This window comes from Athene cunicularia, assembly GCF_003259725.1.
Source record: "Athene cunicularia isolate RWA chromosome 11 unlocalized genomic scaffold, athCun1 chr11_part1, whole genome shotgun sequence".
In the NCBI taxonomy this organism is placed as follows: Eukaryota; Metazoa; Chordata; class Aves; order Strigiformes; family Strigidae; genus Athene; species Athene cunicularia.
Window position 1 is genome coordinate 8,083,286 of NW_020799113.1, and position 21,018 is coordinate 8,104,303.

General features: G+C 34.9%; 1 protein-coding gene across 3 annotated transcripts in view; it reads left to right on the forward strand.

Annotated features, from left to right (window-relative positions):
* The window catches only part of LOC113484284 (transcription initiation factor TFIID subunit 4-like), a 148,929-nt gene that overhangs the window by 21,021 nt on the left and 106,890 nt on the right, over nt 1–21,018 (forward strand). For 2 of the 3 annotated variants that reach the window (XM_026856570.1, XM_026856569.1), the window contains 4 exons: nt 1,457–1,546; nt 3,390–3,647; nt 13,181–13,286; nt 17,507–17,621. In XM_026856570.1, the coding sequence (XP_026712371.1) occupies nt 1,457–1,546; nt 3,390–3,647; nt 13,181–13,286; nt 17,507–17,621 (569 nt within the window). The remainder of the gene's footprint in view (nt 1–1,456; nt 1,547–3,389; nt 3,648–13,180; nt 13,287–17,506; nt 17,622–21,018) is intronic. The other variant, XM_026856571.1, reaches the window with a different exon arrangement.

The following is a 21,018-nucleotide window of genomic DNA, read 5'->3' on the forward strand; positions in this document are numbered from 1 at the left end:
ATAATTTGGTCGTTTATTTAGAAAAATAGAGTAAAATACGGGATTTTTCCTTGAGGAATTGTTAAGTTTCACTTCCTCCAAACCTTGCTTTTTTCTGAAACAGTAGGAAGCTGTTAAATGTTTTAATCACAGAATGAGTTTAGATAAATGCCTCCACAAGGTGGTTTAGAATTTCTAGGACTAAAGAAAAAGTATTTTGCTAAGCTGCCAAGTCAGAGCAGTTCTGCAGATATGCCCCTCCATAGAGCCTTAACTCCGAGCATATTTCAAGAGGGAAAGTTGTGTTTCAGCTAGACAGAGTCCTTGGGCTTGGAAAAAGTCTCCAGTGCAACAGATGTTTCAGTGAATTGTATAAATGAGTTGCAGACAGATGTTACTTTCGAGCTGGATAAATGGTCAAGCCTCTTAAAAGAAATTAAATATAGTCTATGAAGAACTTGGATGTAAAAGTAGTTCATATATATTTCTTTGAATTCATTAACAGAGAAACCTGTGTATTTTAGACAAGCCTAAGATTCTTTTCAAGTATGAGCTATTGAGCAATCATATTCAGTGGTTCCAGTAAAAACTAGTTTTAACTTTTGAAAACTAAGAAAGAATAACTAAGTAAAGGTAACTACTTGTAATATTTTAAACAAAGTAATGAGTCACATATATAATAAATATGTTTATTGAAGCTTGATTTGGTTGGTTTGGTTTTCTTGTTCTGTATCAGTCCAGCAAAGCTAATGAATGTTTTTATTACGGCCTGAGATTTTAACTAATGATAAGTTCTTAGAAGCATTATAAAATACACCTGAGTTATAGAGTTCTCCTGTATTAACTACTAAATAAACTACTGGATACATATTTCATGTATTTAATATATTTATGAGTATATACAGATATATGCAGACACACATTTATATAGGTGAAAAATTTATAATTAGATGTACACTTTTAAAATATATACATATGCTTCACAAATATAATTTTAAATATATGCATACACATATTCTAGTAAGTTGAACTGAACCTTAAAAATTGGTTTTGGAATCAAGTAAAGAAATTTTCTTATTACAAGGGCTGACAAATTTTATAGTGTTTTGTGAGGTTACTTCAGCAACCTGGGTTTTTATTAATCTTTTAAAAAATAAACCACTATGTAAATGTTAACAAGAGAATGGAATCCTAAAAAAAAGACTTGAGTGTTTGTGGGATCTTGTGTCTTAAATTGTGCATCCCAAAGATCCTGAATTCTGAGTGGTATGTTACATATATAAATTAGCTCTTGACAGAAGAATTTTGCAGATATAGGAGTTGAGAAAAATTCTGCTTTGAAAGTTCTTCTTGATATGGTAGCTTATTTAGTTACACACACACACACACACACACACACATATTTTATCTGGAAAAAAAACCCCAACTACTGAACAGAATTGTTGATGCTTTTTTTTCTTTTTCCTTCCGCCTGAAGGATGCAAAGATTGATCCAGAAGAATTTACAGGCCGCCTTCAATCAGAACTCAAATCGTCTCCTCAGCCATATCTTGTACCTTTCCTTAAGGTAATGTGAATATAGTTTGGATTAATTTATTTCAGTGCAAATGTCAGTACATTAAGCTTTAGAATATACTTTTTAAATGGAATTAGATTTGCCTGTCTAGAGCAGGACTACTCAATTTTTACTTAGTGCTGACAATTTCTGATGAAATTTTCTTGGCTGGACGTCATGTGCAGGCTCCATCTCTGTCAGGCCAGGCAGGTGCTCCTTACTGCTTTCATGGTTGAGAGCTGTGGCTGTGTGCTGCAGCTGACTGTGCCCTGACAGGTTGAGAGATGGTAAGAAATAGGAATTTCCTGCAGGAGGGAGACCTTGTGTGTTTGGGGCCTTGGTTTAGGTTTAAGAAAAAAATAATCTGGAGTTTGCTGCTTGAGTAGCCCTAATCTAGAACACTGTAGTAATTAGATTTATATAAAAAAGCAGTTACTCCCTAGTCCGGAAATCATCCTTTGTCTATTCTGTAGTGATCCTTTACCGTTATAATGCATATACTTTTCTGTGGTAGTAGGTAATTTTTTGTGAAGAATTACTGCATTTACATTTGGAAGAGTCACAAGTTATTTTTACAAAATGCTTCCACTAATTTTATAAGCTTTTTCCAGATTGTTTTTGCAATCTACATGTGAGTCATTGATAATTTTCAATGCATGTGTAACAGTGATTATGAAAAGCTAAACTGGATAATGCTGTTGAAATAATTGATTAGCTGAATCCTGTTTGTAATCTGGAACTATCTATACTAGAAGTTCTAATGTGATACCAAATGGATTTACTGTTGGGTCCTATGGTAGTATACGTGCAGGTAAATTTAACTTTTAATTGGTTCTTGTATGTTAGCTACAATAGCTTCCATATGCAAGATTATATACAAACATACAAAGCCTGTTTAATTATGCCCCAACAAAACCACAACTGTAATTTTTAAAAGCATTTGTCTTCTAGTCCAAAACTTCTCAGTTTAGGGCAGATTTCCTCTCTTTCTTCTCTCCCTTTAACTTTTCTTCAGAACTCTCTCCCTCTACTTGTTTTTTCAAGTTATTATTAACCCTTATTTGTGCCTTTTCCTGTTCTTACACTGCAGTCACTTCTAGCATCATGATAAGTTTTAACTTGTTTCCTTTCTTTGAAGTCCTTTCTTGGCAACAGGCATTAAGTTTTTAAATAAATATTAGAAATTTAGAGAGAACTGTAGCTTGGGCTAAACATCGTTGCATTCTATAACTGCCTGGGGGGAGCACTTCAAAAGAACATTACTGCCACTTAAGTAAAAAATTTATTTGTGAAGGTATAGTATGGCCTTTTAGAAGTATATTTTTTGATTGAACTGGTCTGAACATGAAGGATACAATAGCATACAACTTTTCTAATCCAGTCAGAATACGTTAGATCACTAATAATACAGTAAACAGCTATTGCTTTAGGGCATCAACAGTTAAATCATCTGGTTCTAGGTACTGGAGGCATGTCAGGAGAAGTAAATTGGTGCAGCTGACTACTTCTAGAATGGGATGGGAAGAGAGTTGTTCTTATGATTATGCCTTTTCCATTTTTTGCCCTTCCAAAGACCTAAGCTACAAGTTACAGATCGTCAGGAGGAGAGTGTTACATTTTGCTGCTATCATCAAAATCTACAGGGTTGCTAAATCCAAAATGAAAGCTTATTAAAAATGTAAACTGAACATTCCCTCTTAAAAATATGTTCAATCTTAATACTTTTTGATGAATAGGCAGATAGTAAGATTGGAAAGCAAGCTGCATTCTTTTAACTCTGTTTACATCAAATTTCAAAATACTTTTTTGTCAACATGCTAAATTTGATATTTCATAAACTTTCTTCTGTTTTTAGAAAAGTCTACCTGCACTGAGACAATCTTTACTGAATAGTCAACATTCAGTTTTGCAAGGACAGCCGTCTCAGCAGTCACTTCAACAAACCAAGCTATCACAAGTTATACCTCAGTCTGCCTCTGGAAGCATTTCCTCTGTTGTCACAACACAGACAATAGGAATAAGGCAACCAAACAACATTTGCACAGTCTCTGTATCAAATACAGTGCAGCCTCCTCAGGTTAAGGTGGTACAGTCAAATCAGAGTTCTCAACTGGTAGGTACTGTAGTATAAAAGATAATTTCTTAACAAACTGAATTGCAGTTTTCAATGTTTTTTTTTATTGCAGCTTGTTTGGGAAAATACTTTTTTGTTTCTGTCATATTCTGTGATACATAGTAGTACCTCATTTTATGGCAGTTCACGTGTATGTTCAACCATTAGTTTAGATAACATAGCTTAAATTTAAGAAAGTGCACTCTTGGCCTGTTTGTCTGGAATACAGTGATTGTTATATGAGCACAGTGGAATCTGAGTTAATTACAAGTGTAGAACAGAAAGCTTTTCAAGACTTGAAGGCAAGAGTAATTTTTAGTATGTCATTAGGTATGCTGCTTTGCTTAGATTCATCTGCATTAAAATTAACTATCTCATTTTAAACTGTTCTACGCATAGTTATGAAAACTTGTACTATTTCTAAACAAAACGTGTACCAACATAGTTTGTTTAGAAATAGTACCATACTTTGTTGTTTACTGAAATACATTTTTGTTGTGCTTATTGGAGTATTATGTGCTTAGATTCAATTTCAACGGCGCTATCAACAAGGCAACTGTACAGCCAGTTACTCACTGGGAGTGTGGGGAATTTGTCCTGCTGTTACATAGAATCTTGCGTGTGTGTTCACAGTTGTAATTACAATATGTTTAGGGTTTTTACAAGACTTTGAGTTTATACAGGCATTATCATCCTTCAAGCAAAGATGTAAGAGCTTTTTGTGTGTTTTCTGTGTATGTATGAGTAAAGTGCTTGATTTGTCAATTCGGTTTTGAAACCGAAGTTCCAGAAGGTGTATCAAGTTGGTAAAAATGTCTATTATCAAGATTCAGAAATGCACCTATGATAATGTAAAACTTTACAGCGATCTGTCATTGCATTTTTAGGCTCTATAAAGGACATAAATAATTTTTAGTGTGTGTGGAGAGAGAATATTTCTTTTGCTTTAATTTTAAAAGTAGCAGTGCAGAATCTGAAAACATCTGAGCCATCTTTTGAACCTTACAAATACTTTCTAGCAGTTAAATTACTAACTTCAGCATGAAATTAATAGAATTTTATCATCCTTTAGTGAGCATAGTTTTAATGTGTATGAACATCTTAGATGCTAAGACTTCTGACTCTGGCTTTTGTAAAATACGTACAAGACATTTGGATACTTTGCACCTTAACTCTGCTGCTTTATGTTCAGCCACTTGAATTCTTTCTTTTTCTAAAAGGGATTCTCTCCACCCCTTCTGAATTGTTGTATTAATTAGAAAAGTGTTCCTCAGACTTTTTGTGACTTATTTGATTTGTATGTGTTTTGTAAGACTGAAGTTGGTTCTTCAAGGTAAGGAGGCAGGAACTCGTTTTAATTACAGACAGTAAGTGTAAAAATTACTCCCTATCCTAAGGAAAGCAAATTTCTGACAGTGGCTGACAGGTTTTTTTACAAGTACAGATGTTCATGGCCAGTAAGTCTAGCCTTATCTCATGCCACTATATTAGGACTAACCTACTGGTGAATAAAATGGCTTTTTCCAGTGCTTTGCAACCCACTTTAAACATTCCTGTAACTACTAGGCAGGTTGCATCCCACCTTTTGAGAAGCACTGATGTAGAACAAAAACATGTCAGTAAGTCCACAGGAATTCTTACTCTTACAGTTCTTATGGAATATTTTCTGAATGGGATAAAGCCAGATTTATGGGAGAGACACTTCTGTATGTCTCTCACGTGTCAATGCATGCTCAGAGCAAGCAATCATAATGTTAACCTGAGCAGAGATTAACATACCTATGCAATAGGAGGGATCTGAAGATTGCTAAACTAATATATTTTGGAGATTGATCTGATGGGCAAAAGAAGTTGTTTTTCTGTCTGGAAGGAGGGCATAGGTCTAGGACTGAATTTTCACCCTACTGGGTACATGGAACGACCACTACATTTTCAAAATGTAGTGAACTATGCAGAGCAAAACTATGCTTAATACTATTCCTTTTCTAGAAAACATTTAGGGAGAAGTTAATACATTAAAAATTATAATTTATTTGCTTTATTTCAAAACTGGCTTTCTATATTTGCTTTCAATTTATCAGTAATTACTTAATAGAACCAAACATTGCATTAACCAAGCACTTCCTAATGGCCCTCAAATTAGTTCTATGCAGACAAAATCAACATTAGATAGTAAGAGTTACTGCATAAAAATATCTTATATACCACAACAACCATCAACTTAGGTGCCAAGCAGACAACCCAGCAGCATCTCCATATCATCACACTAGTAATTGTTTGTAAGTATTGACTTTTTTTGTGGTGACAGTGATCACACTCTTCACACTTCTTAGTGCTCCCTAAAATCAGAGCACAGCAAAGAGCTGCTGGCCATCTTGCCTGGGACTTGTCCGGAAGAGGAAGATTACAGCTGGCTTGCCTAAGGGTGGACAGCACTGATGGAGGAAACTGGCTGAGCTCCAGATTTTCCAAGCCTGAAGCTCACTGGAGAGAGTTCCAGCTGGCTTTGCAAACTGTCCAGCTGCAGAAGGGCAAGGCTGTTTTGAAATATAGATCCTTTCATACCAGGCAGTTTACAGTAGTCTAGTTTCTTTCAAAATGTGGAAAATCTGTTAGTGGTTCCTTTCTTTTGACTTTTCTGTTTTACAGAGGGGTCAGATGTGGTGATACTTCTTCCAGTTATATTGAGGTATCTTGCAACATGGGAATTCTGTCTGTGCTGTTCAGTGTGCAGTGGGGATTGTGCACAGGAGACTTCAGCATTAAAATGTATAGTGTTAGTGGAGATGAAAGAAGAGACTGTTTTATTTATCTGTTTTGTAAATATTTGAATCCTGTTCCAAAACTATGAAAAAGTTACGCTCTGAGGAGTTAGATAGGGCTGTTAGTACTGGTGACGACTACTAGCTAGGGAAAAGGGGAGTAATCTTAGGCTTTTATTTTATTGATGAGACACTAATGAGATAAGCCAGCAATCAATTTTTTTTAATTGTTCTAAGTGCAATGTTCAAAGTTTGTCTAAATTGCCATTCTTAGGGTGCAGGAGTTCTCTATACCCTTATATATGTGGACATTACCTGTCTTGTTCTGGTTCTTCCAGCAGGTAAAATTTCTATTAGTGAGAGACGTTCTTTATTAAATGTGTTGAAGTTGTAAGCAGATTGATGAGTAATGGAGATTGATTAGCACTTTATGTATTGTGTCGACAGAAAGTACTCCTGGAGGTTAAAGCCAATTATTAAATTGAAATTATAAAGAAACAATAAGACATTTGAAGTAATCCATTTTAATTAAAGCAAATTTAATTATATGCAAAGCAATATAAAGATTTGTGCAGGTCTAGGATTAGGAAAGATGTATAGAAATACATCTGGACCATTGTTGCTGCAGTAGATTGTACAGTGTCCAGAGGGAAGATTTTGCAGTCTTCTAAGTTACATTGGAATAGTATTTGCTAAAACAGATACCAACAATTTTCCAGGGACTGTCATAGTGGTTGAAGGCTCCCAAAAGGTGAGACAGAGTAATGGAATTTGGAAACAAGATACAGCAGCAGAATAAGCATTGTGTTATATGGGGATGCTCTGCTTTGCTTTTTAATTCTCTACTGAAGCTTTTTCTGGCATTAGTTTCCTACTGTTGAACAATCATGATTTGTACACATTTGTACATAATGTGAGTCACTAAAATGTGCACAAAACACATGACACTTTTGTCCTGCGTGAAAGGCAGCTTAGAAATGGAAGAGTAAAAGATGGATATTTGGATAAAAGGAGTAGTTTCTATTAATTAATTAATAAAGATCTAGTCACTGACTTGGTATTTGGTATACAATAAAACTGAAATAAAAATGGCAGTTGAGCAGTAGATATCTGGGATCCGTTAACAGGAGCAAAGCCTATTACTTGACAAATTGTATGCCTATTTGAAATGCAGCCAGTAGTTTTCTGAGTTGTTATCATGGACTTTCTGAATTTTGTGGGCTGTTCCTTAATATAAGGAGGATATTGGCAATGGATGCTGTTTGGAAACCACTAACAGAAGATGGCAATTAAAAGACAGACTTGAAAAGGAAGACTAAAAGAAAAGCTTTAGAGAGTTGAACACATGTAACTTGGTCAAACGCTGACTAAAGGGGAGCATAAAAAACACAAATATTTTAAGGGTTTAAACATCAAAGTATATTGATGAATTATTTGGAGCAGTTGAAGAGAGTATAAATAGGAATAACAGGATATAATTAGGCAAAGTAGGATTTAGCAGGATATAAGGCAAAATACCCTTACAGTAAGACAGATTATTACATGATAGATCAGGCTCCCCAAGGCAGTGGTGAAAAAGCTGTCACTGAAAACATTCAAAATTAGACCAGGTGAAATCCTATAGGAAGAACTGTATTATAAATCAGGGAGCAGGTGGGAGAAGTGATGCAGTGGCTTTTGGTTTTATTTTTCTTCATTGCTTCTTTGAAAACATGTACTCATTGGAACAATATTGTTGTCATATTAACATTAAAAATTATGTGCTGAGTTTTAAAAAGTCTTTTTATTTGGGAGGAGAAATAATTGCTTATGCAAAATTCGAGGCACTGTTGAAAAATTCTAACTGTTACAGCATGGTAAACGATGGTAAATATGAATTCTAGGCCCATAAAAGCATGAGCATTTTAAGTTAATACTGCCAGATTGCATGATAGCTGAGGTTTGATATGACATTTATCTTCAGGAGTGAGTAGGCTGATAAATCACAAGTGGCATAGCCACAAGTGAGTTAGCAAGTGTTTACTCATGAGTGAAGATAGATGTCATATCAGACCATAGCCATTCTGAATTTTGTTCATTTATAAGTGGCTTGTTCCTTCTTTCCTTCCATAATACTTTTTTTTAACTTAATTGAGAGAAAAAATGCTTTTTAAAGAATATGTATTCCAAATTTATTTTTATTTTTCATTCTTTGCAGAAGCTTTTATTTCCTATGCTTTTGTTTTTATGGCTGTATCTTATATGGCTTAACCATATCAGATCCTTTTGTTGGGCAAATGTGGTTTATGTAAATTGAGTCAGGCTGTTTTGCAGTCAAGTAAAGGAAAGCATATTGTTGAGACCCCATGCATCTGCATTGGTAAAGGAACATCTAGATTGTTGAGACTTGCAAAAGTCCCTGGCCTCAAAAACTTTAGCAGTGTGTTCTAATCTAATTGTCCTAAAGGACTTCTCCTTTCAGTGGTTTTGTAGGTGGTAACTTTATTTAGTATCTCCTGTTTAGGAAAAACAAAGAACAGAAGTTATCAGTCTTCCTGCTTTTATACATTTTATGTGCTTCTCAACTGAATTCTTTCTTAGTCCATGTTTGTTGGTCATTTGTGTTGTTAATTACTGGTCTGTGTTCACATCTGTAATTTGTTCTTTGTCCTGCAATAACATATACAGTAGAAGATTCACACCTGTCATTGTATGATCATCACCTTTTGGTTTGAGATTAGCACCATAGAGCACTATCGGTTTATTCTCACACAGAGTTATTGCATCTAAGCTTTCTGAAGAAGGGCCTTAAGAAAAACGACTTTCAGCTGTCACCACTTTGTTATTCTGGTTATCAGTAGTGTCACTGTTAAATATCCTTTTTTTTTGTCTTCATAAGTCTGCTTGTTTTGTGGAAGAACCTTTGTATAAACATCCCTTTTTATAAATGTGAAAACAAAGTGAATTTTAGGAATGGACAGTAGCAGTCTGGAGCATTCAGGAAGTGAGAGAAGGAACTTGTCTGGAGGAGCAGTCAAATGGTCAAAGTGACTGTTACTAGTGGAGTGGAAAGATGACGGTTAAGGGAAGAAATGGAAAGATGAAATAAAAAAAGAGGGGGAATACTTTCTGTTGTAAGAAATGTGTGTCTTATTTTGCAGAAAAATACTATTCTGTAGAAAAAAAAATTTAGGTAACTTTTCACGTATTGCACTCAGAGAAGCAATGCTGTGACTTTCCTGCTTCGGTGTGTTTCTTGAAGAGCTCCGAAGTACAGCAGCCTAGGAGCTGGTTTGTCAACTTTTGACTGATAAATTGAAGAGCAATAAGCTGGTATATGACAATACTTGCTGTCTTGGCACTGTCTTGATCATAATTTTGTTTGGTAATGTTGCTATTTTCCAAACTCATTACCAAATCCAGGCAATGGCTAAATCACGTTATATCTTTTCTATTTTCTGTGCCTTTGTTATTACTGTTCTGCTCTTGTGCTTGCTGTCTTCAGTGGTGGGAATAATGAAAATGGCTTCCCTTCTTTTTGGTGGAGGTAGAATGATGAACAGTTTCTCTAAACTTTGAAGACTTTTATATTCTGCCTTGTTACCTTTTCTGACTCAGCGCTTTTATAAGATCATTGATAATTGCAATTATGGCTGTAGTGGTAAAAGGTTGGAAAGCTGTCTAGTCCAACCTTCTGCTTACAGGTTAGTGCGTTGCCCAGGGCCTTGACCAGTCATGCTTTGAATATCTTCAAGATGAGATTACACAGCCTCCCTGGGCAATCTGTACCAGTGCTTTTCCACCCTCATGGTAATTTTTTTTTTCCTCCTTGTATGAAAATTTCTGATATTTCAAGTTGTGCCCATTGTGTCACATCCTTCTGCTCTGCACCTGTGAGAGTCTGGCTCTGTCTTCTCCGCATCTTCCCATCAGGTGGTTGCAGACAGCAGTGAGATCTCCCCTTTTCTGAAGGCTGAATTAATGTCTCCAATAACCTCAGTATACTAAAACATCCACTTTTGTATCTTCTATATCAGTCTGGGTTAGTAAACTGATATTTATGAACTGGGATTCAGCATATAAATAGATAATGTTAGATGAGGTACACTCATTGTGTGTATTTTTAGGCTGTGAGAAATATGATATAATTTGGTTAATTGTCTCCCAGAATAACTTTCCTAATACCTTGTTCATCGTCTGCACTTTTCAGGCCAAGTTAAGGACATACTAATAATGTTTATGCTGTTGGGAAAATGAGTATGAGGATTAGAACAGTTTGAATTATTTTAATTGATGAAGGGTGGTTTAGATTGTTTATAAATTTAAATGCAGGGTCAGTTACCTCTGGCTCATCAGGTTTTATGACAACCCTTGTTTGCCTGCAAAGAGGGTTACACATTCAGTTTCAGAAACAAGTTGCTGATGTTCATTCCTTAATCACTGCCAGATCTGAAGATATCTGTGTGGAAATGTATCTTAAAACTGTATAAAGACTGGAATTTAAGTTAGTGTAAGATGTTGCTCTGAGTTCAGGTGCAGTTGTTCCTTTTAAAGGGTACATGCTTGTTGCTGTTGGTTTCTGTATGGAATTTAAGATAACAATTTTAATCTGTGTCCCCTGGAAAAGTTTGTTTCTCCATCATTTTCTACACTTTTAGCACTTCTACATATGTTGAAGTCCTAGTACAGTACTTGTTAAAGAATATTTTTTGAATGTATTTGATAGTAAAGAAAACATTGCCATTGTTTATGTCATCTTAAATGGTTAAATACTGTCCTATCTTTAATGGTGCTAGTGGCTCATTTTTAGGGAGCGCAATGAAAACATTAATCAGGAGAAACAGAACTTGAGTCTGAACTGTAGAAGTTACTTGCTTCACAGAGAAAAAAGATCTAATTGCAGACAGTTACTGTAATACCAGATAGTAATTCTATCCACAGGTCACATACATCTCCTTTTTGGCCTGGCTTCTGGCCAGTTAAGGTATGGCTACTTTTCTTCACTCTTCTCTGAAAACTCATCCAATAAATTATTGTAAAAGTGGCAACGTTCTCCTTCTTTCATACCAATGTAGTCTATTTTCTGTGGGCTGTTCTGTCTGTGTACTTATTAAAACACACTTTGTACATTTCCTGTGCATCAAAATGCAGTCAAATTCAACTTTTCCCCTCATTTTCTCTTCTCACCTCTATTTCTTTCCTGGTTTTAAGCATGGTAGCTACTTCATTCTTTTTCCTCTGAGTGTCACTATTTACTCACTGCCTGTCTTGACCAAGTAAATTTACATCCATTTGCTCCATTGACTGTGCCTAATACAAATGCTCCATTTTTCTTCAGTGTCCATAGTTGAAGCTGAATCTTTGATCTTTTTTTCCCTTTTCTCTTTCTACAAGGTAGCTAATACTTCTACATCCACAGGTTTATTGTTAATTTTCAACTTTTAATGTTTTAGGATGTACAGAATGCAATTTTGTAACTCCAAAATGGTCCTATTTGTTTTTTTCCAGACTGCTTTACAGGTCTTGTTCCCTCATTACTCTTTTGTTGCTTGTAGTTTTCACCCCTCTTCCTTCTGATTTGGGAGCCCTGGTTCCTGTTGATAGAACAATTTCCTATTTGTTCTGTAGCCTCTTCATTCTCTACTTTTTACATCTCATTTGAAAATACTGTTTCTCCTTTCCTTTTCTCCATAGTGTACTTTGAAGTCAGAGATTTGGCCATTCATTATTCAGCTAAAAAACATGGGTTTAGATACCCTTGGTAAGAATAATGCTGACTGGTGCTGAATAAAGCTCCAGTGGTTCCTGTGTCTTTCATGTAGCAGTGCGTGGTGTGGTGTATTGTCTTTTAGGAGGGAATACTGCATCCTGTGGGTGTGAGACGGAGACGTGTAATTCAGAAACAGCAGACACATTATGCAATGGAAGTAACATAGTTGTGACTGTGAAGAGCACATGCCTGAGTTGTGGTTGTAATCTTATTTACAGCTATTTGCCTGTGTTTTGTTTTCAAAGTTCATTTATGAATTTTTTTTCCTAGCTCTGCAGCATTCACACATCTTTTTGAATCTTCTGTTCATTACATCTGTGCCTACCTTGTCCCTGATTCATGAACATACATACTGCTGTTGCTTACACATGACCCTTGCAGGTTTTTTTCTTTTTGACTTAATTTGTTTATGGGTCAAATTCTAAGTTTCTAACCTGGCTTCAGTTTTGGGTAAGGACTTCAGAACTTGGCTTAGTAGTAAGTGAAACCTTGAGAATATCCAATTAACATTTAAAAGATGAATAGTATATGATCACCACAAAACATTGTTTTCTTTCTTGTGTATATCTGACTTGGGAACCCATAATATTTTAGAAGTTTTAGTATATATTTTCTTTAAAAAGTGTAGATATATAGTGAAAGGCCTAATGGTTGTAGGTGGATACCACTAAAATGATTGCATTTTCTTCTACAAAAATGCTTTTCCTAGTAAAATTTCTGAAGGCAAAAGTCTAAACTTCAATATATACCTTATACTTTGAAATATATTTTTGATCAAGGTTGTGACATATGACATTTGTGTCAAATATTACTTGATTTTTTTTTTTAAAGCATAACAGCAAAATAGGTATATACACACACACACAACCACACGCATTACATCAATATGACTTTTGTCACTAGCTGGTTGTGCTTTTAGAGATACACATGCTTATATTAGTAATTATAGGTATTAGTATATTTACGTTGTGTGTGTTTGTGTATAAAGAGTATAATATAAGTATACTTTTTTTTAATAATAGCAGATTATCCAGTCAACATCTGCTCAAACTGTGAAACGAAACCCTGCTTGCCAGACTACCCAGATTAGGATGCCAGTGGTAATAACTCAGACCATTAGACCACAAGGTATGGGTTTAAATGTTTTAGTGAGATTGTTACCTTTGTATGAATTTAACTGTAATTACAAACTAGTAGCATGGGAAAAACTTACAGTGTTGACATTGGCAGGCTTGACATTTAATTTTTTACTTCATACTGGCTGAAGAATGCATGTTTTCACTATGCAGTTTCAAGGTATTTCAGACCAACACAGTGAAATGTTTTGAAACAACCTTAGGACTAAACTCTCACATGCTAAGCTCCTTACTCGGCAGTTTTTCATGGAAAATTCTGAAAGAAGTCAGGAACTTGACTCTTACTGTCCTGAGCTCTAACTCTGGGCCGAAAAAGAGTTCTTCATTTTTTTTTCTGAAGCCTAGAGGATACCTTGATTTAATTATCCTACTTTTACTCCTGAAGTGGAACATCGTAGTCGCTGTCTCTGCAGCTACAGAGGTCAAGGTAGGAGTCCAAGAGAAATTTCTCAACACACATGCTTTTTTTCTTTTTTTTTCCTGCCAGTATGTTTACTCTTTGGTGAGGTCAGAGACTGACTGCAGCAACCTGACATGCCATGATTAGCCAGGGGAGCAAGAAGTGTGGTTGGTTCACAACTTCCTCATCTCTCTGCACAGGTGGATTAATGTCTGGCTGATAATATCCCACTTTTTACAAGGGCTTTTGAAGCCTTCTTACTTTCTAATAAATACCCATTTGTTTCTTTCCTCCACTAGACCTGTTAGGCTTAGTTTTTATTTTTCCTGATTATGTGTGAAAGTATCTTTTTGGATGTGGGCATTTAGATGATTGAGGGTTTGTAATGGAATACAGAGCTTGTCATCTTTAGGTATTGAATTGGAAATCAATTTAGTTTAAATGCACATAAAAGCTGTTGCTGCCTATTTCACTTTATTGCTTGGTCTTTTCTGTTCTCCTTGGGAAAAGAAAGCATCAAAAGACCCCACAGATAATAGCAGTTGATGTTCTACTTGTTCTGTTCTCTACAGAGAATCCATAGCTTGAATGGACATGGAGACTCACTGTAATCCTGTAGGCTTTTTTCCAAGTTAGGAAGAAATGCATTTACTTGTCATAAAAAGTGTATGTTTGATAGCACTGATATCCTGATTTTATGAGTTATGATGCCCTGAGTTTATTTACAGGAAAGGTATGCAGCATCTTACAGCATGAACTTTCACTTCTGACTAATGTGTCTTGAGAGTGAAGGTTGATTTAATTTCTTTGCTTGTTCAGTCTCTTGAGTTGTGAATGTCAACAGTGTGCCAAGATACTGGCATCTGTCTTTTAAACAGTGGATTCAGAATATGAATTTATTTATGATAGCCATTGATCAGCCAAGGAAATGCAACTTAACTGGCAGTTTGGCTTAAAGAAGACAACAGTTCATAAAGGCCAATTCATGCAAAGCCCTACTTTCAGGTGAGCTTATTCCTATTTACAAGTGTGTTTAAGCCCACCACTATATTGTTTTAATTGCACAGACAAAGCAAATTTAGCAAATCCTGCAGCCCACGTCTACGGAGAAGTCCGCCTGTGTGCTTGCAGGTCTAAAATGCCGCTGTGGCATACTGTCAGATACCAGTTTATTTGGATTTTGATATACTGTTAAAACTTTCTACTGTGTACACCAGTATAATGATATTTTATGCTGGCCTAGGTATTCCTGTAGAAGCAGGTAAGATACTAGAATAGGATGTGGTCTATATAGAAAATCACAATAGTGTAATTTTGTGGAGTGTGACTTTTTAAGGATAGTTACACCAGAACTGAGCTGACTTCCACAGAGTGATATATTTTCCTTCTCAGATAGGAGTGAATCTCCTGTTGTAATGTATCTTTAATATTAATTCATCCATGTGAACAGAGTGTAATGCTTTTTCAAACAGTAGTATAGATTAAGTTGGTAGGCTTTAAGGACTTATATATTAATAAAATTACTTCCACACCAGGGGAAGCAGCACAATAGTTACTGCTTGAAAAATTCACACTCCTTTATCAAAGCATTTATCAGTATAATAGTTGAATTGCATCTTGTGGATGGGGGAATTGAGCCAAAGAATAAAATAATTAGCCAGAGTATTCATTGCAGCTATTTAACCTGTGCAGAAATACAACTAGGAATTTATAAGCTCCTGAATTTGGGCTTATTTTTCTAGATCATGCTACTTAAAATTTGAAATGAGAACCCAGTGGTGAAAGACTCTGTATGTCATTACTAATCCCATGAAATATCTAGGCCCACAGGTGATTTTAATTTTCAAAATACGCCCTGCCTCATAATATAAATTGATGTTCTAGCCCTATTTTGTGTTTGTTTGCTTAATCATGCACGGTTGTGATTTAAACCAGAAAACTTGTATGTTATCTCAAAACTTACATTTACTTTGCCAGATTCATTTGAGTAGAATTACATATACATGCAATGAAAAAAGTGAGACAGTATTCTCATATCCAGTGCAGACATACTGTTTTTCTGAGACCAAGAAGTTGTTGATGTACCTTTTTTTGGGTTTTGTTTTGTTTTTTATCAAAAGTTATTATCTGTAGAAAACAAGCCATTGATACAAATTCTAAAGGAACATAATATTAATTCTGTGCCACTCATCTTAATTTTGCTATTTCAATAGTTTTCAATGTCAACACACTTTTAATCTCCTAGATGTTAATTCAGAAAGCAGAGATCTGCTAATTTTTATTACACTAGTATTTATTTTCTTCCAGTTTATTAGAAAACCTTTCAACTAGTTCATCTAAAATAAATGGTCTGGTCCATGAACTAATGCTATCTGTGACATGTCATGGACCTTGAATTTTCTGATGACAAAATATTTTTTTTTCCCCAGGCTTGGAGCCTAAAGTCCTAAAACTTGTTTTGTGTTTACTACTGCTGAGAGTCCACACAACATTTATACATACTGAAGAACTGAATGAACACTGTTAAATTTAGTTTCACTTTAAGATCATATATTGAAGTTGATGAAGACTTAGAAATAAAAGTGGTGCTGGACTCATTCAAAGCTAACACTTTTGTTTTAGCAAATAAATGTTCTTAAAAGGATTTGTTGGGATAGTTGTATTTAACGTTTTTATAATTCATGAAAGAAAAATAATGTAAGTCCACTAAGGTTCATACCATGCCATTTATATGCAACTGAGTCATAGATGTGCAGGAATAAATTTCATGGGCTTCTCAAAGTCTCAAACACTATGTGTATGTAATGTTGGGTGATATACAGGAAGAAGGTGAGGTCTTTTATGTCAAGTAGACATATGAATTAATTATTTACACATGCCAAAACACAGGTGGGATTAATGGCCATACAGAAGCTAACCCAAGTAAGCATGTGTTTAAGCAGTAAAGCAGGGTTTACTCCAAAAGTTTAATTTGCCAATGCTTTTTCAGTTGCATATTGATATGGTTTTTTTAACAATAATAATACTACAGGTCTGTTGATTTGCTAATTAGGAATATAAATTTGTAGTTATTTTTGGTTAGATTTTTCCAAATATCAAAGAGGAATTACTATTAATTTTTTAAATTTATGGTCGCAGGCTGAATGTCTACCACACTTGGGCTTATTTACAAAGCCCAGTTTTACTTCTGCATACAGACCTGTAAAGTCTAGATACAGATATGAATTACTTTTAAATAATCATTTTCAAAATAAGAAAGTAAAAGACAACTTTGAGGGGGGGGTATGTCAAATTTTACAGTAGTGATTTTTCTTTTTCATACAATATAAAACATTTAAAAATATGTAAAATACATGTTTTCAACTCTGAAAATACATGTATTTCACTGCAACAAAGAATAATGATTATGAAAAAAAGTAGAAGACGTAGTTAATAATAACCTGGGCGTCTGTGACTTAAAGCATCTGTATTAAGAACATTCCAAATTCTGCTTCTTCATTCTGTGCAAATTATCTAGAAAAGTGGTTTACTGGCAATTGCAAACACACCCATAGACATTATGTGTATTATAACCAGTTATGGCCAATGGTATTCAGTTTTTGAATCTTCATTATTCTGTAAATATTGAACAAACTGTAATGTTACAATAAATTTTGTATTTTAAATTGTTCCTCTTCAGCAGTGTAATCTTTAAAAATAATAACTTCCTTTGTTTGCGATTTACAGACAGTTAAATTTAGTTCCTGGACAGAAGGTTCTTTGATGTAAATTGTCTAAGACAGCTCATAATAACATTGCTTGGTGTTTTTCAGGCACAGTAGGGAAGGCACCAACAATACAAGCCAGCAAAAGTCCTGGGGGCTTTGGTGTTCAGGTCTCTGCAAATCAGAAAAACAAGCTGAATGACCCTGGAGGTGGTTCTTTCAGGTAAAAATAAAAAAATAAAAAAATGCAGGAGGATGGTTGGGGGGATCTTAAATATAAAATAGATTTTTAGAATTGGTTTAACACCAGAGGGCAGTGTTTTACAATAATTCCTGCCTTTACTTACTGTGATTGGTTGGCAATTTTCTTACTTAGTTCTGTTTTAAAGAAAGGGAGGGGGTCATGACATGTCTTGAGGATTTTTCTCTAAATGCACTTTTTAATGTTTAATAAAGCCTTCAATTCTGTGTATTATAATAAAATTTCTGGTAAATAGAATTACATGTTGAAGCTTTAAAAAAAATACATGGTTTTATGTATTGGATTCTAACGTGCATATGGAAGGTATCTTGCTGAGAAGATAGTAATTGTGACAACAAGGCATCCCGTTGATAGGCTTCTGCGGCTAAGCTGCAGCTATGCCCTTATCCTCATAGAGGAAATACTGGATAGCTTTGGTAGTGGGTTTTGGATCGGTTTTTTGTGTACAGATTGTTGTTCTTGGTTTTAAAGAGATGTTGCTGTATCAATTCTTCACATGCTTTCTTAGGTAGCAGAGGTTGGGGCATTCTGTGGCTCCCTGTAGTAATCAGGTGCTGCAAAGGTTCAACACGGTAGCATTTATGCATCAAGCTGCTATACCAGGTTTTTTGTACTTCAAACTTTGATTTTATATATATTTTGGGTATTTTTACTCTTTGTAATGAAAAGCTGATCTTGTGTTTACTGCATTTTGCTTTCACTTTCATTATTTTAATTATTTTCCACTGATGAAAGTACATTTTATTTGTGTTTAAACATTTTCTATCTTTGGTAAATGAGAAAATATTCCTACATTTTCATTTTTGTATTCTGGATTTCTTATGTTGCTCTGACACCATCAAACCAGTAATTAATTTTCAGGCTTATGCTTTTGCAGGTGAAGTAAAAGTGAGTTTGTACCTCTTAGAAATATCTCTGCTTTGAGGCATGTCAGTATTGCAACTAATAGTGGTAGTACTTAGTATTAATCTAGAAGCAAAATCATTCAATTTTTTATTTTCCAATGCTTTTGCCTCCCACTGAGTATTTAAATGATTTAAAATGTCTGTTGGGCTCAATTGTACTGTCTTAATAAGTATTTTTTATGTTTGTAAGCAACATGAGCATTTATTCTTCGTTAGTATAGCTTTCAATTTTACATATACCAAAAGGGACAGCATTTTTGTAACTGGATGTTGTAAACTGTGCCAGGATTGATTCTTGCATTCACTTAGTTTATACATAGAATATATTAGGTTAGCTGGAATTGTTAATTTTCCCTTGGGGAGAAGCAAATGCTCAAGGCACTGATTGATAAATCAATAAATCTTTAGTGAGTTTGGTAAATAAGCTGTCAAGGGTGTATGTCATTTTTCCTCTAGAGAACAAATTTTAGTCAGAATGAATGTGTTTGTTTCCTTGCATTGTTTTCTCCTTCAAAATAGTAAGACACAAAGCTGCATTTAAATAAGTCCATAAAATTGCAAGGATTTATTAAACAGCAGCAAAGATCAAGCTTTTTCTTGATATCTTAACAAAGAATTCAGTTGTTTGCATATTTGCATTTCAACCCCTAACCTCTCCTGAGGACAAATAGATGTCTGACTATTAAGCCTAAAGGCACAGAGCTGGAAATCTGTATTAATCCTCTGAATGCTGACTAGTTTTCCTCAACATTCCCAGCGTGTGTGAAGAATATGTTTTTAGCCAGAAGGCAAACTGCATCTAAAGCAAAGCAAGAATTTTGAAAAATAGTAGTGTTATGTATAAATTCATTTTGCCCTTAGTGTTTTATTATTGCATATTTGTTTCATTATTTTATATTCTGCTTTCTTTAACTTACTTGAGCTCTTCACTCTTGTGAGCAAAGTATTGGTCACTAGAAATGGAAATGTGAACTGAAAAATGTGATTTTCAGTTTCTTCTATTCAGGACTGGAAAATACAGGAAGGAATTACAAAAAAAAAAGACGTAGCAATTAGGAATTTTGCTATTTACAGCTTAGCCTTTAACGTCAGCACTTCTTAATGAACTGTAAGGCTGCTTACATGAGTTCAGTGGGTATTACAGTAGCTGTTCTGTGACGCAGAGTTTTCAACCCAAGACTTCTGCAATGTAAAGTTGTTTGATTAATGAAATTTTATGTCACCTTTTTTGGTTTTAAAACCTATTATTGCTAAATTTTTCAGAGAGAACAACAGACAACTCAATTTAATTGACTTTTCAACTATGTTAATACCTAACGATGGAAATTTGAATCCCATTTTTTGTATTTTTTTGCTTGTTCGTTTTACAATAGTAATTCTGACTTATATTTGTACCATAATAGTCCAGCTGGAGGTTTCTGTAGTTGGGAGACGAAGCAGAAGGCCCACTGAAATCTGCTGGTGGCCTGTGTATTTGGCTATAACTGCTGTGTACATCATCATCTAGTTTGGTAACCTCAGAGCTCCCAACTAACATAAGCAGTGAAAGCAGAGTCTCAAAGTAATTAACCATAGTTCAGATTGTGGCCAGTATAAAGAACGAGTGGACACACTTGTTCCCCCTGATACTGAGTCAGAAGACTATTTCAGTTGGAAGTGACCTTGAGAGGTCAGCTAGTCCAACTTCTGACTCAGAGCAGGTTTGGTTAGATCAGGGACTTGTCCAGTTCTGTGTATCTCTAAGGATGGAGATACCTGTTTGTACTCTTGTATTATCCCAGCACTTCCTAACTGTTTTGGGTAAGGCTCAGTGGCATTGCATGTAAAATGAGGCAAGAAGTGGACAGAGCCCTTCCCTTTATGTGTGTGATGATGGGATGTTTACCGTAGTGTACCAGGCAGCCAGATGCTCCTTCCCTTTCACAGCAACCATTCTTTTTCTGGAACAGTATTTTGAAGTTATATACAACCTCTTGGAGCCTATCTGTATCAGGTTTTATACAGCCAATGTGATGGAGTTTTTTTTCAGAATCAGTTCTATGAAGTGACTGAGATCAGCTGAAGCTTATCTTAGTATTTGTATTTTATGCTACTGACTGGCAACATTGTAAAAGAGTATACCTGGGGAAAAAAAATAATTGTTTTCAGACCTTTTTTGCCTAGCTGAAAGAGTCTGTTACCTGTTACCTTATTTTTATTTTTTAAAATGGAAGTTTAATAACATAGTTCTAGCAAAATGTCTCAGAATGCATGAAGTTACATCTAATAATGTGCAAATCAGCCTTTAAGGAGAGAAGGAAAGCTAATGTAGATGTTAATTGGCTAACTTCAGTTTTCATCTCAAAATAATATGTGTTGTAAAACCTTAGGCTTTAAGTTTCTTTGTTTTTCAAAATAAATATTTCACGCTATAAGGTGATAGATTATTTTTTCAAAATAAGAAAAAAGCTGAC